Raw genomic sequence first — 17,470 nt, forward strand, 5'->3', positions numbered from 1 at the left:
GGGTCTCAGCTGCAGTCATTATATATCCCCTCAGCAGCCTGTTCTGACTTAGGTCTCCAGCTTGTCACAGAGATGCCTCCACCCACAATTTCTCTTCTTCTTTGTAGGCCCTTTATCCTTCTGCCCCAGCTCTTCCCAGGTCTGATCTCCACCCTCATTTCTCTCTGTGCACCCCTTCCTACCTTGTTCCCTCTCTTCAACCATTTCTGCTGTCTATTCTAGTTCCCCTTCTGAGGGAGATTTAAGCATCCTTCCTTGGGTCCTCCTTGTTACTTAAAACACTACTTTCAACCCACATTTTGCTTTTGGACATGCCCCATTACCATGTGCCTCCAAAGCTACAGCTCTCACATTGCATTTTGTGGCAGTGCTGCTTTGGGTTAAACTGCTCTGGAGATAGAAATCCTTGACGTTGTATGGTTACCAGAACCACATAACTTGTATATGGAGCATGTATGTCTTCCTTTTATGATTTTTACAGTCACAACTTTGATAACTTTACATTGCTCTTAAATCTTTTGTGGCTGAGTAAGATTTGACTTGGAATAAAATACTCAATTTTCACCATAACTTTTAAAGTTATTTGTGTGTGTGTGGGGGGGGGGTAGTCGTTTCAAGGTTTGCTTAGTGTTTTTGTAGTTTTGTTTGTGGAACACCTAGAATAGAGTCCTTTAGAACTTTACTAGAATGACAATTCCTGGCTCCCTCACTCCAACATCCTTCACCAGGACCTGATGGGACAAAAGCAAGAAAAAGTTTGATTTTATTTTACTTTGCTTTATGGTACTAGGGATTGAGCTCAGGGCCCAGTAAAGGTCAGATAAATACACTGTCACCAGGCTATACTTCTAGTCCAGATTTCTCATCTTCAATAAGACTTCTGGGTAATTCTTCTACACTGTCTGGCACAAAGCCTTGGGCTTCATCTCCAGCAACACACAAAATCTAGTGTGGTGGTACATTTTCTTTAATTTTAGCACTTGGGAGGTAGAAGCAGGAAGATCAAAGTTTCAAGGTTATCTTTAAACGTGTGTTGAGTTTGAGGCCAACGTAGCATACATTGAGGCCTTGCCTCAAAAGAAAAATTGACATTTTCTACTAAGCATAATATTCTTAGTATTATGAAGTATCTAACACACTACAGTTTTCACAAAGGCTAATTCTGCAACTAATGTCACATTTTGTGCAAATAAAAATCTCTCTGGCCCCTTTTGTCTTCATTTGAACACAAAAACAGGTTCATTTGAACACAAAAACAGGTCGAACTAAGGGCTATCTATAATATTTTTTATCATATTTATACAAGGTGAAATATTAAAATAAATATTTGACTATGAAAATGAAAGTTACATGAAGCTGCGAGAGAAATATGCTGTGGAGAAGACCCAGAAAAGGCTGATATGATCAAAATACCTTGTATATGTGCACGAAACATTCAATGAATAAAAAAAAATGTTACTTAAAATTAGTATTGCTTGTGTGGTTACTTGGACAAGACTGGGCCTGTCAACATTTTATCAAGAGGGTGAAACACCAGGTTCTACCCTGTCCTGGTTCCTGGGCACTGAAAAGTAGCCCACACTTTACTAAATAACCTCCCATCCATCATCATTTGAGCGACCTTAATTCAGTGTGTCACATCCAAAATAAGGCAGGAAAGTTGAAGGAGACTTCTTAGAGAGAAGGAAGGCTTCAGCAGAAGAGGAAGAAAGGGTGAGAGTCAATCATGGGGTGGGAATTACTAAAATGTCTTATATATGCATGAAACCAGAAAAAAGTATTTGCTTGATATTTTACCAAAAACTATGTGTATATGCATATATGTATGTATATACTATTTGCAATAAAAACAAGTAGTATTAAAAGATTTTCACGCTTATTTTTGGTTATAGTGAGCTATTATAGCTGGCTCTTAACCATAAGAGATTCTTAACAGAAAACTACATTGTCAGAAACATATGGATATAATTCGAATACAGTTTTTAGCGTTCTAATAATCACACTAACAAACCGTTAGTTTGTAAATGTTACAAATAAGGAAACTGAGGTCATCCTGTTTAAGTATATTTCCCTAAGATCCCACAAGGGATTTAGCAACAAAGCAGTGGCTGGATTTAAGGCTTTTTATTCACACATGCACACACACACACACACACACACACACCACACACCAGGGGATAATGTGTGTGTGTGTGTGTGTGTGTGTGTGTGTGTGAGAGAGAGAGAGAGAGAGAGAGAGAGAGAGAGAGAGAGAGAGAGAGAGAGAGAGAGAGAGAAGAATAAAGGCAAATAAAAATTCAGGCTATGAATAAATTAATTAAATAAAAATGTTCAGGCTAGAGGAAGTCTTCATATAATCATATAAGAATGAATGATATCGATTTTCTATCTTAACACAAACACTTGTCACTAAACTCGTCACTAAAACTATCATATAAACCCCAAATCTCATTTGTACCTATTTTCAAACATTTTTCCCTACATGTGCTGATCATTGAAACAAGAAAGTCAAGTTAATATGCATTTCACCTCTTATCAATTTATTTACATAATCTTTGGTACTCATGCTTATGAGAGAAAGAAAAATAGGCACTGCTTCTGAAAAGACAACCAGTGAAATAGCAAACTACATGTCACAAAATTACTTCAGAAAACAAGAATGCAAAAACAACCGAACAACCAAACAAACAGAGACAACCTAGGGATGAGAGAATGTCTTTGCTAACTATACATGTAACAGAAGATTAATATTCAAGATAAATAAAAAGCTGCAAATTAAACACCAGAAATGTCAAATAAACCAATCCATGCACATGGTAATGACCTGAATAGATAGTTTGCAAAAGAAACAGAAATGGCAAATAAATTGTTGACAGACCTTAGCCATCAAGAAAACAGAAATTAAAACTAATGAGAGATCTCTCCCAGGCATAATGGCTACCACCAAGAAGACAAATGACAATGGATACTGGCAAGAATATTAAAAAAAAGTAGAAACCTTATTTTATGACTGGTAGGAATGTGAAACTTGTGCAGCAAGTATGGAAATAAGCATGGAGCCTTCTCAAAGCAATAAAAATAGAACAATCATGACCAAGATATACCACTCTAGGGTATACACCCAAAGTATTTTAAATCCACATACCGAAAATTACTTGCACAGCCATCCTTATTGCTGCACTATTCATAGTCGCCAGGAAATGGAACCAGCCTAGATATCTATTAATAGACGAAAGAATAAAGAAAATGTGGTGCATACATACAACAAATTTTACACCACCATAAAGAAAAATGAGATTATGACACTTTCAGGAAAATTAATGTAACTGGAAATCCTTATTAAATGAAATATGCCAGATACCGACCAATACTATGTTTACTCTTATATGCATAACCTACGTTTAAAAGCCTCTCTCTCTCTCTCTCTCTCTCTCTCTCTCTCTCTCTCTCTCTCTCTCTCTCTCTGTGTGTGTGTGTGTGTGTGTGTGTGTGTGTGTGTGTGTGTGTGTGTGTGATGAAACTGAAAGGGAATCATGAGAAAAGTGGGATGAGCATAAGGGAGGTAAGAGACTGAGGAATAATGGTGGACATTTTATAACAAAGAAGAGGAGGCATACTAGGGGAAGAAAAGAAATTAGAAGGAGTAGGAGGTAGAAAGGAGATCAGTGAGGGAGGGAAAAAAGGAAGACAAATGAGAAGATGTCACAGTGAAACTTATTATTTTGTATGCTAAACTAAAAAAATAATTTAAAAAGAAAGATAATAATTGGTTATACTTGTTCACCAATATTAAATATTTAGTTCATCATCTCTAAATATGAATTTCAACTTTCTTTCTTTCTTTCTTTCTTTCTTTCTTTCTTTCTTTCTTTCTTTCTTTCTAGACAGGGTTTCTCTGTAGCCTTGGATGTCCTGGGCTTGCCTTGTAGACCAGGCTGTCCTCGAACTCACAGAGATCCACTTGCCTCTGCCTCCTAGAGTGCTGGGATTATAGGGTGTGCTAGCACACCAAGCCGAAATTTCAGTTTTCTTTAAGACCCTTTCCTAAGTATAAATGATGACTTTAGGTTCACTCCAACAAAAACTAAAAATATCTGGCAGAGGGCTTGTGAGATAGCTCAGCATGAAGAGTGTGTAGTGCTCTTGCCCAGGGCTCCAGTGTGCTTCCCAGCACACACAGCTCACTGTGACGCTAGTCCAGAGAGTCTGATACTCTCTTCTGGACTCTACATGTGATGCTCCTTTATGAACACACACCCCCACCTCTCCCCCACCCCATAGAATTAAACAATAGAAATAAAGTAGCCGGGTGTGGTGGCACACACCTGTAATCCCAGCACTAAGGAGGTAGACGCAGGCGGATCGCTGTGGGTTCGAGGCCAGCCTGGTCTACAAAGCAAGTTCAGGACAGCCAAGGCTACACAGAGAGAAACCCTGTCTCAAAAAAACAAACAAACAAAAAAAGTAAGATATATGTTTGGCAGAGAACATGTTTTCAAATGATCCCTTTAATATCTTTACCCAAGTATTTTCATGTCTACAGCTCATGTACTATTCAAAATTAGAAATTCTAGTGAGACTGTGGTCTTTAAGTACATAGTATTTTGTCATGTACCAATTTACTTGTTTCTTGGAAGATGCCTCATACTAGTATATACTAGTATATAATAGTCTCCTGATGGTAGTTTGCTATTTTCCTTGGGAAATGGCCACAATAAATACGTACCTTCGGCAACTGCCAGAAGTATGAACACCGATGTTTAACTTTGACTTTAAATAGACACATTACTAGAATATACATTTTTCATTTAAAATATTTATGCTATTTTATGTGTATGGGTGTTTGCCTACATATATGTATGGGAACCATACGCAGGCCTAGTGCCTACCGAGATCAGAAGAGAGGGGCAGATACTCTGGAACAGGATTTACAGATGGTTGTGAACCAACCTGTGGGTGCTAAGACCCAAACCCAGGACAGCTGCAAGACTGACAAGTGCTCTAAGTTTCAGAGCCAACTCTCCAGCCTCGGCCCGGGGCATATAAATCTCTAAGAGAAGTTTTTTTCAAAACTCCAATAAATAAACTAAGCTGGGTGTGTTGGCACATGCCTTTAATCCCAGCACTTGGGAGGCCAGCCTGGCCTACAGAGAGTTCTAGAACAGTGAGGGCTACACACAGAGAAAGAAAAAAAAACCGCAAAACAAACAAGCAAGCAAGCAAACAAACAAACAAACAAAAAACAAAAGAAAAAAAAGCCCTCCCTCCCAACCTTCAGAAACTTTAAAAATTTATTTTCCATTCAATATAAGAATAGAAACTATGCCTGTGCACATTTTTTATATCTTTGCCTGTATTTCTCAGGTAACAGCTTTTTTTTCACCTTTTTCCCCTTATGGAAGTGCTTTGAACATCAAATTACTCTTTAAAAATCGTCATAGGGTAACCCAAAAGGCCAAATTCCATTTGAAAAACAGCAGTCTTTCAACATGCATGGGAAAAATCCTCACTTATAAGCACACATATAGCCCTTCAATATGGAGGACATAGATGAACCATGTTCAAAATGAGACAGGAGACCAAAAGAGTCACTGCATTTTAACTTATTTAATAACACTTTGAAACTAGCAACAAAAACATCCACAGCTTTAATTATCCATTCCATATAGTTACAAAGAAAATTGTACACAGTATGCTTTTACATTCTGAGGCTGCCCATAACACTTAAACTGTATAGCACATAAGATAACAAAATTATAGGTCTGTAACGAAATCTCATGAGTTTACACCTTGACTACTCTCAGCTTCATCTTGATACTGAAATATTTAAGCACATTTGAAGTTGTTTTGGCTCATTTACTTAGCCACAAGGGTATCAGATATGGGTCTTTATAAATGTAGAGTGACCATTATACTGTATAGTAAGTAGAGAAGCAGACTGAAAAAAATTCTTTTAGTTACTGTTGTCTTACTTTTAATACAAGCTCTTCAGATATTAATGTGAGATAATATTTCACATTGTAAAATCACATTATATATTCTGAAATTACAAATTAACACAGTAAGAGTGTAGACCTACTGTAGCTTCTGGGATTTAGCATTACACTCTGGTCAAAACACTTCAAACTTCAAGGCAATGGAAATCACAAGAAAGGTTTGAAAAGGTATGACAATTCAAGTATTCTTTTTTTTTTTTTTAGCAAGTGTAGAGACTGGGGGCAGCCAAATCATCACAATACACATGTGTGAACATGATAAGAGGTACCCTGTTTACAGGAAATATGGGTGACCACTTTAGGAGAATGATAATTTAGTTTTTGACTTTGTAATGCAAGATTTATCAGTGTATGTGAATAAAATCTTGAAGATGTAAAATTGTGTAAGTCGAGCTGCCTTGTACTAAGATGTGGGAATAAAATTTCACTTTGCAAGAAGAGCAGTAAGACATAAGTTATTACAAGTCACATACAAGTCAAGTAATTTCTGACATACAAAATTGTCTTGATGACTTTTTTTGGATAATGAATTTAACATGAAGTGCTAGTGCCAAATACAAGATGAACTGAAAACCACTTCACTTTAGAGGTCATGTAATATTATGATGAAAATACCAAGAAAATAGTTATTCTCTTAAAAGCATACTATATGTAACCTGTAATTATTTCATCTTTTAATCTCCAAGAAGCCTATTCTGGAGTATAAATTCTCTGCAAATAGACTTCCACTTTATTGTCACCCAAATTACAGATATCCAAGATACAGATGACGTGGTTTCTATCCAGTTCAGCCGCAGCTTTTATAATATCATCTAAAAGTAAAAAAAACAAAACAAAAAACCAGATGGTAAGTATTGTAAAAATAGTTAAATATTTACTTGGATTTAGTATCACAGAAACTGATGTTTTTTTCTTACGGTATTAACGATGTCTCTAATCTTTTTAATTCATTACATGCATTTACCAAATTTCTCAAGACAGACGAGAGCACACCTACAGACGCAGTCAGTAATATTCTTACATGTATCTCTCAGAATATTTGGTTTTCTTTCTTTCTTTTTTGGTGTGGAGTAAAACAAGTCTACATATTTTCAAGGTCACAAACACACATCTCCTTAGATTTTAAAGGAAGGGCAAAGATAAGTTATTTTATCTTTACAGACAAATATTATTTTAGAAAAATCTACAAACTGTAAAGCAAACCATCAATGGATCCTACATATTTTAATTTGATTTACATGCATTTGTATAGGTGTATATGCATGTAACTGAATATTCTTTCAAAGTGTGTATATATTTTAGAACTAAGATAGTTTTGTATACTGTCATGAACCTTTATCAAAAATGGATGAAGTGAATGAGATCACTCAAAATGGCACAGCAGGGACTCAGGGTCTCGCCTCTCTCAGCATGCACAGTGCAATTTGGCAAAATTCTAAGAGTCAATATATATACAAAATTGCAGAACGCAGACAAATATTTATAATAATTGAGACAAATATTCACAAAGAAAGCAATTGTCCTGAGTCCAAGCATGCTTTGGGAGTATTAAATTGCCTGCTTACCACCATTCACACTCCAGCTAACTGGCCACCACGAGCAGAGCTGGTCACATGCCTGGTGGAATGTGCTACATTAAAGAGACCAAAGCACTTTACCCTCACTGACGCCACTGTGTTTTGCTCTATCTGGCAGTTACCCCAACGACAGACAAAAGAGGTTGCTTTTGTTTTACCCATGACTGTGATGGCTTCCCAGAAGTGGGCTCTTGTTAAAAGTTGTAATATAAAGTATTGGTGAGGGGCGGCGCTGAGTTAAAACGAGCAACAGACTGAAAATCCAAGGTAGCAAGATGCTGAGAAATGAGATTTATCAGGGAACAAGTTCTTTTAAAAGATCGTGTGTAAGAAGACCATGCTATACACACATCCAGGGTTTGCTACATGGCCTGGGAAGGCCTAAGCAGAGTGTGATCATCCACTTGTGGCAGACTTCAGGAGGAAGTGAAGTCCAAGGCAGCATTGCAAGTGGCCTGGTTACACGTGGAAGTGTTGTGGCACAGAGCCAACTGGAACCACTTAGGAGAAATAGCTTTCTTTGGTTTTGTCAAATTTTTTTTGGCTCTCAATGTTTAAAGAAGCTGTCAAAACACTAGGCAGCCACTGTTAAGCTAAAGGATAATCGAGTTCAAGGACAATGGACGACTAGCGTTTGGTTTTAAATACAAAATGCTAAAAGCGTTGAGAAGTAACAAGCAAAGCTCCACGATGACTCAATCCACACGCCATGGCATCATGGTACATGCTTTTCACTTCCTGTGCAAGAGATACAAATTGTACAAAAGTTTCGGGACTTTGCTTTGGTTTGCTGCTTTTGTTTGTTTGTTTAATGAAAGAATACAACAAAAATGCCTAAGAGTAAGTATCACATGAGCCTTGGATGAGATGTATACAAGCTCAGGCCTCAGGAGCTTCACAGTAGATCCCTCCTCCACTAGACACATTAAAAAAAAAACCCTAATGAACCAATCAAACGTGTGATACTATAAAATTATGTTCTCTAAGTGTGCAGGACATTAATCCAGATACATTGAAAAGTTTCAAGACCTTCATATTTGATGCTAACTAAAGCAACGCAAAGCTATCATAAAGAGATTTAAAAATTGACATACACACCATGCATAACATAAAACTGAAGGCTTCTCTCTGGCTGACTCTGGCAGGGATGTTCTACTTTGAGTAAATGACAATTTACTGTCCAATTTGCATATCTAGTACCTGCATCATAGACTGTCTCAAGGGTGAAATACATATGACGCTCTTACAGTGGTGGTTAACATACATAAAACACAAACAACTAGCACTATTTTGTATTTAAGAAGAGCTTTATATTATAAAATTAAGATATTAATTACATCACAGAAGTCCTTTGGAGCAGGACTATAGGATTTTACTTATATGAAATGAGCTTTTGCAAAGTTGCATGAAGTTGTTAGAATTACATACTTTAGGAAAATAAATGCATAAAGTAGATGTAACAGAGGAAACACTGAGTGTTCTCAGTGCTGCCTTTTCTCTGTCACGGGGGAAGCAAAAGTACCCTGGTCTCTGTAGTTTACTGGTATCATGTTAACAGTTCTGGCAAATGGGAATGTGGTTTGGAGTGATCCACCATTTCTTATCCAAAGTAAATAAAGAGGAATTTGTTCGCCATCTCTTTCTTTGCCTTCACAATTCTAGAAGCCATTTTCTCCTGCTGTTGGCAACAAGAAAGCAGCATGCTGGGTTCATGAAAAGGGAGTTACTGAGTGAGTGCAAGACACTTGAGCAAGAAAGAAACTGATTGTGCTCAGTCACTGTGACTTGAGAGCTGCCTTGTAACTGCGGCATAGTTCAACCTACAATCTAATGCAGTACAGTAGTCCTTGCCTCTGAAATCAATACAGAAAACCCTGATTATCCAGAGAATATAGTTTTTTTCTAAATATGTGAAAATTCTTCTATATTACACTACATACATGAACTGTTCTTCAGTAGATACATTAACATAATGCTTTCAAGTAAATATAATGTATATATATATATATGTATATCCTACTTCTTGATTAAAATTATATCAAGGAGGATTTCATATTACTAAGGTTTGTTAAATGATTTGTGATAAATGGTTAATCACTTGTAAAATGTAATGCTACATCCTTATTTCACCCTCCACATAAACTAATTCTAAATGGGTTAAATTTTTTTAATGGTAAGAATAAAGTCATATTAATGATAACTTCTCCCACTAAAAATTAAGAGGAGCAAAGGACTTGAATAGAAAGTTCTCTAAATATTGTCCTATGGTGCATATGTACAGAAAAAGGTGCTGAAGTCATTAGTAAGAAGGAGAAACGCAGAACCAAGCTCAGAAGAATACCACCGCCTCTCTATTAGTACAGCTCTATCTAAACACAATTTTCAATGGATTTATTGTTTGAGTCACTGACTTCTAGGAATTGATGTTATAGATGTAGCTTTATAAGTATACAAAGATTTCATGTCTACACACATATATAAATATACACATATACACATATACATGCATACTCGCTGCAGTATTATTTGGCAACAGAAAAATCATTTGAAAATGATCTATTTATTGAGGCAAAGCCTCTAGCACTGTCTCGCTTACATTTTGTTATATAGACAGGGACTTCAAACTTAGAGATCCTCTGGCCTTAGCCTTCTGAGTTTTGGGGTCAACATGTCTGGCCTGGTTGGAACCAGTCTTAAGCACTCTTCAACAGGGGACCAGTAAAGCAAATTTTGGTGCGGACACACAGTATTTTGTAGAATACTTTGAATACTTTGTTGTTTCTGAAAAGCATGAGTTGGCTTTGGCTTTTGCTATATAAGTCTGAAAAATGTCCAAGCTGTATGTAATATAGGGGGAAAGCTACTATAAAACTATGTCCATAGAATATAATTTATGTGTCTTTATTTGATAGAAAATTATAATTGGCATAATCTGCTGTTTTAAACCATATTGTTAATAAGTGAGATGGGCTGGGCCTGGGAAGACAAGAAGGTGAACTTTCACTTTTGTGCAGGAGTTCTTCTGTAACTGTTAAGAAATTTTAAATTATCCGTATGCATACTGTTTGTGATTAAAAAGAGAATTGCTTATGTTTAAAGGACGGCACCAGTGTTACTGCATTAGCTGCTGTTTTAAATCACCATGCCTAGTTTGGTCTCTCATGCTAGAATCGTGAAAGGAATGGAAAAGTTGGGAACCAGGCAGACTTTCAGATTCAAATTCTAGCTCTGTTATTCATGCTGGTGAGACACTGATTTTCAGTGGTTCCCTGTAAATAGAGGATAGCAGTGTTCACTTTGACAAGGTCTCCATGAGGAGTAGTTGAAAGGCCAGGCATGCTGATCTGCACTATCATTATTATTAATGCTGTATCCACAAAAATGTGATACTGGCCTCACAAGAAATCATTTTGCTTTTAATTGCTCTGTTACTTTTCTCCTTTAGTAATCTGTGTCCTTCATGTGCAAATATTAACTACTTGGCAAGCTGCTAGCAGGTAGTTTTCATGTGACCATGCTAATGGTGACTGGAAGAACACTGGCACTAGCAACGAGCAGATAAGTGGGAAGGAACTCTGACTTACAATCGCATATCAATAACTGCATATGCATAGACCAGAAAGCATGTGACAGGGCAGATAAGATTTGAAAGAAGAATATGAGTACAGAAATGTTTCAACTACTTAAGAAATTGAGGCCCACCGAGAGCCAAAGGAGTTGTGATATAGGACACGATAATGCAACCTAGCCACCAAATCATCTCTAAATGGGGGGAAAAATGGGAATCTCATAAAATTAGATAGTCCAACGCAGTTTGCACAATGAGGAATGTCAAGTGATGTTACCAGCAGGTAGAGTTCATAAGACACGCTCAAAATCAACAACAGGAGTCATCAGCTTGGAGAGACATACACATCCCCCGCCCCGAGAAACTTGCAAGAAATGGCTTAAATCCACCATCTTGTTGAACTCAATGAAGATGACTAGAAGCTTTGGCACTTGCTCAAGGAATAGAGACAGCGTAATGAACAAGACCCTGATCATTGCAGAGTTAAGTCTCTAAGTAAAGCATGGACACCATGGTATTTTATGAAGCAATGCAAACAGCTGAAGAGTTTCATTGTTGGGATCACATATACTCTTAGCAGTCCTGAAGGAAGGGAACGACTAGCACTTGAATAACCAAACATTTATGAGAAAACGATTATACTGGAGCGCATTACTAAGGTTGTATAATTTGAGGTAATTATATAGCAGAAGCATAAAGGACAAAAGGGAAGTGTTACACTACCCTATGTAATACTCTGTCGATCTGATGGAGTAATTATAACCATAAAGTATTCATTCTGTCTCTCTGCAATGAAAATAAGCTACTTAATTTATTTGAAAGCCACATTCATATTTAAGTCCTAGAGGGCACACATATCTAATGAGTTAAGTCTATGGTAGTTTTAAAAATACAATTGCTGCCAGTGGGAAAAGGTTAGAATCATTCATGGTATCTATAGTATTTGTTTGGCTAAACAAAAAGAACGCAGTCACCTGCAATTGCCTTGGCATCTGCCACTCTTCTACCGACAGGTGCTTCTGGTGGATACACACAACTGTAATTCATGCAGGTCAAAAGCGTGTCAACTTGATATGTTTGGACGTCTCCCAGGGAATACATAGGTAGAAATGCAACATCAATCGCAGTCTCGTGGTTCAAACCTGCGAGAGGAAGACCACATATTATTAAATGTTCAGTGGCTTAAAATATTTGCTACTTTGAGTTTCCTGGCATGATCCTAACATATGCCTAATAGTTTGAGACCTGGTTACATACTGAACACGAAACTCAAACTGATTTCGATAGGCTGCATCCCCTTACCAAGGTTATATGATGATCAAAAGACCCATTACCATGTATCTCTTTTCTATATATTAATTTAAACTATCAAAGAGAAGAATTTATGGGTTATAAAATAATATGTTAAATATACTTATTTATAGTTTTATTTATGCCTTGTGTTATAAGTGATTATGTATACTACAAGGTAACAGTAGGAATAAACTATCTCAGACATATTTTTATAACTTTGTAAAATAAAACTAGTTGAAGATAAATGCTCATTTATAACTGTGTTAATTATATAATAACTTTACATGGTATAGTTAGACTTGAATTTTGTTTGAATGAGATAAAAACACTATTCCAATATTGAATATTTGTTTTCTCTGAAACAAAAGTGGCTGAGAGATTTAGGAGGTCTGATTTTTAATCATGGCCTGCTTTGTACCCAGCCTGTATGTGAGTCTTAAAGTCATGTGAGTTTCTTTGAGCTCTAAAATTGAATATGCAATCAAAGAAATAAAAGAATGCCTTTTCTTCATGCCAGATAGCTCAGGGAAAATTACTGTCAAATGGTAGTAAATTGGTTATCTCTCCAGAGCTTGTGACACCTACATTCTAGACTTCCTTTAAAATCCATAAATGGCTTGTCTTTTGCCTCTAAACCATCCTTGGAAACAGGTAAGAGAGCACTTATATAAAAATAGCACACTGCTAACTTCGATTCAATCTGGTGATCAGAGTGACACATTTGTGTTCCTTATACCCTAGTCTTGCTTTTAGCTGACTCATAGCCGAAGCTAATAAAAAGTGGCAACTACATATGAGTCAGCTGAGACATACAATCTGTTTCAATCAATCTGTAGAGTGCTAAAGAAGAAAAACACTCGGTCCTGTGTTTCTCTATGATTCTCTGTTTCTATGGTTACTTCATTTGATGTATGGGAAATCTTGGCTTGACTATTGTTTCCTAGATATGAAACTAAGGTTGATAAGATATCTGAAGAGATCAAGTACCACAGTCTAGTGAAGACCATCTGAAAGTTACGGCTCTCATTGTCAGTGGACATTTATAACTGCATGTATATTTACATGCGAGGGAACAGGAAAGAAGGGGTAGAGGGAAATAATGATGAAACAGAGCACCGAAAAAAGTTAGGGCCATCAGCACTGACAATACAAAGATCAACAAACCATATTCAGATCAGTCATGGGTAAAGGAAAACTCTGTTGGTTCCCACTCTCGTATCCCCCAGATTTTCCAAGGACTTGCCAGTGTTGAAAAGGCCACATTCTGAGTTTTATTATATTTCAGAATTAGTGCTTCTTTCATTTAGTTTGAGCCAAACAGAAATACCCCCTTGGATTTGTGCCTGGGTGCTTATATTTTTTAAGATTAATTTCTAACTATATTTAAACATGTAAATATATTAAATTAATAGTATTGACGAATAAGAGAGGAGCAATTCACCTACCTAAGATGGTTACTTCAAAATGTCCAAGGCTTCGAGCACTCTGAAATTCATCAAGTTTGGGGACCCTTCCTTCTGGGGGTATGTATTTTGAAGGTTGGAAATTATACTGCTGGGCGAGAAACTTTCCATGCTGCGAAACAAATTTCCGTGGAATACTTTCAGGATAAACGCGACTATACTGTAGGTGATCTCTCAAGCTATGCTTCTTCTCTCTCCACAGGTGGCTCTTCCATCTGTCATTCGTCATCCTTCTGGACTTCCCTGAGGTACTAGCCCTTGAACTTTCTACGCCTGTTCAAAACACAATGAGATAGGCACAGTTGGCCCATAACTTAGCTAAATCAAGGCATTCACTACATTAAAGGATACAGATTAATGAAGAAGAATTAAGCAACTTTAAAAATCAATGACCAACAAAACAAAAACTGAGTATCTAAAAGATAATTCTTATTAAAGTTAGGAAAGATGGATCTGGAGTGATGGCTCAGTGGTTAAGAGTACTTGTTGTTGGGTTTTTTTTTCCAGAGGGCCTGGGTTCAATTCCCAGCACTCACATGATGGTCCCATAACTTTGTTCCTGAGGGTTCAACACCCTCTTCTGACCAGGCACACATGTGCTGTACAGACATGTATGCAAGCAAAATATCCATCTATATAAAAATAAATAAATCTTTGAAAATGTGCAAAGGTTTTGAAAAAAAGTTTTGAAATAATTAAATTTGCATTCTAAATAAATTTTCCTCCAAAATAATGGATAATGTATTTTTTCTTATTTGTTGGAATTATGGAATTATCTTTTTTAGTGTCTCTACATTTTTCAAATGCCCTTAAATAAGCATGTTTCTTTCATTTTATGTAATACAACCAAGTGAAATTAAATTCATGACAATGATAATATACATTCATTTATTTATCGTTTGTGTCAGTTAGCTTCATGTCAACTTGTTATAGCCCAGAGTCATTTGATGGCATCTCAAGTAGGGCATGGCCCAGATCAAACTTCTCTGGAGCCATGACTGTGATAAATTTCCGTGGCTAATTATTGATGGGGGGAGGGGGGTGGCTCAGGTCATTGTAGGCAGTGTAATTCCTGGGCTGTCAAGTAGTTTAGCAAGCCAGTAAGCAGCATTCCTCTCTGGTCTCTGCTTCAGTTCTGTCAGGCCTCTGCCTTCTGGTTTCTGTCTTGAGTTCCTGACTCTGGCTTCCCTTCATGATGGACTCTCCCATGTAAGCCAAATAAATCCACTTCTCTCTCAAGCTGTTTCTGGCTAGTGTTTTATCACAGCAACAGAGAAGCACACTAGGATAGTTTTTATTTCATACTCTCACATAGACCAGGCTGGACTCTTAACTCATTATGCAATAGAAGTTGACCTTGAATGTCTGATCATTTTGCCTTGGGCTGGGGTTACAGGTAACGACAGACATCACTCGTTACTGGTAGAATTCAAGCCTAAAATAACACTGTTAATTTCTGCTAGAAGTGATCTGAACAAATGGTCTTTTTCTCAAATAACACTTCTCCTACAAATAATTAGATTTAGCATCTATGATCCTCCTTTCACATACAAATAAAATATGGTAAAGAAACAGGGAAATAAATTGAGATTAACGATCTCAGGACTTGAGCTGGTGAAATGGTTCAATCCCGAGGACTCAAATTGTTCCCTGAACTCTACATGGGAGCTGTGGTGTGCGCACATGCACACACACAATCAAATGTTAAAAGAGGTCTCTATTCTTATTCTTTATTATTTTAAATTTTGTGTGTGTGTGTGTGTAATATATGTATGTGTGCATATAGATAATATATGCATAGAGGGTCAGAGGTTGATGGTGGATGTTTTCCTATATTGTTTTCTACCTTATTTTTTTTTTGAGACAGGCTCTTTATCTGAACATGAAACTTACTGAAATCTAGGTTGGCTGGCCAGAACCCTCCAGGTATATGCCTATTTCTGTTTCCATGGCAGTGGAATAATAGGTATGTGCTCCTCTGCTGGTATTTTTTTAAGTGGGTGCCAGGACTCTGAGCTCAGCTTATCATACTCTCAGTGAAAGTGCTTTGTGGAGGAAGCCATTTCCCTAGGACCCTATTGGTTTTCTATTAAGGAGTCAATTTATTATCTATGTACAACTCAACTGGTACTTTTAGTTTTTAAAGCAGAAAATAAGTAATCCCTTTTACAGTATAACATTCATTCAACAATTATTGAGCACCTATTGGACATCAGACATTGTGCTAAGGAATCTGATATACATAATATTTTGATTGAATAACACACCATTGGAAGTAAAGACACATTCATGCTAAAATAAGAACAAAACACATATTTAAAGACTAAACTGTCCTGTTGTCAGCTTTACTGGCTAAGGCAATCTATGAGTAACTAATTTTAAGTGAACTACGTTTCCCAAGTTGCTTCTTTGCAATCCCTTGTGTCCTGCTGTTGATTCCTGTCCTAGCATAAGAAACCTTGATGAGACAGAGGCAGCAACAAGGTTTCACCACAGTTAATATCCCTCCCTTGCCTTTCATATTTTATCCTATATCTATATCCATAAAGTAAGCACAGTGCGTGGTTTCTTAAGAGTGGCTGGAAATTGCAAATTAAAAGATAGTGTTACAGGAAAGATATAGAAACTGAACACATACTTCTATTCACCAAGAAACTACAACAGTGCAGTACCACAAGAGTTATTTTAAATTCAAATTCAAGCTGATGGGTGTTCCTATGATGATTGATAATAAAATGGATAAACAAATGAGTCATACATGAAAAGACAAGAAAGGAATAACGCAAATCCAAGAAAATAGGATTAAGCAGAAGTTTGGGAAGTGATCTTATCTCTTTAATACTTTCCTATAAATAAATCCCTTTTATTTAAATTCATAAAGGTACTCGGGACAGCACAAAGTAGCTAAGCATAGTGGTACAAGCCTATCATCTTGGCATTTTCAAAAACTGAAAGGGAGAGGCACGAGAACTGTGACTTAGAGATCTATCCAGGTGGGCTATGTTAAGACACTGTCTAAAAAGAAAGAGATGAGCATCAGCAAGAACAATGAACGACTGCCTGCAATGACCCAAACCATAATGGACATTCCCACATAATGAACAAGTCATATAGTAGTGTAGTCTTTTAAAACTAAATATTTATCTTACATTATAGAAACATCATATTATTGAACTTGTCAAGAATAATTAACACACTCAGTGGGGGGAGGGGATAGGGGAGAGAGAGACTGTGTGATTAAAGACTAACAGGGTATATGAGGGTATATATATTTTATAAAAATTTCCCTTAAAACCATGCTATATATTTTTATCTTAGTAACTTCAGATTTTAAATTCCCACTTCAATTATACATTCCTAACAAATGAATATGAAATAAGTATAGGCAGCATTGGCAATTACAGGTTGTGAATAACTATATGTCCAAGGAAATTGGGGAAAATATATTCAGAGGTCAGTTGTTTCTAAAGATAAGACAAGAATCATAAACTAGAATTATTTATGTTTAGCTTGAACACTACTAGAATTACCGTGCAAAAACACATTTGTTTCTCTTGAAAAATGGAAAGACAT

The 17,470-nt window shown here is 36.7% G+C and overlaps 1 protein-coding gene across 1 annotated transcript in view; it reads right to left on the reverse strand.

Moving 5' to 3' along the window:
- Window positions 1-5,663: 5,663 nt before the first annotated feature.
- Window positions 5,664-17,470, reverse strand: part of RADX (RPA1 related single stranded DNA binding protein, X-linked) — a 68,353-nt gene continuing 56,546 nt past the window's right edge. Inside the window, exons 12-14 of the mRNA XM_084788778.1 lie at window positions 13,880-14,170; window positions 12,116-12,283; window positions 5,664-6,808 (exon numbers count right to left, since the gene is read on the reverse strand). Of these exons, the coding sequence (XP_084644904.1) occupies window positions 6,687-6,808; window positions 12,116-12,283; window positions 13,880-14,170 (581 nt within the window). The 3' untranslated portion in view covers window positions 5,664-6,686. The remainder of the gene's footprint in view (window positions 6,809-12,115; window positions 12,284-13,879; window positions 14,171-17,470) is intronic.

Source organism: Acomys minous (genome assembly GCF_964271855.1).
Source record: "Acomys minous genome assembly, chromosome: 7".
NCBI classification, from domain to species: Eukaryota; Metazoa; Chordata; class Mammalia; order Rodentia; family Muridae; genus Acomys; species Acomys minous.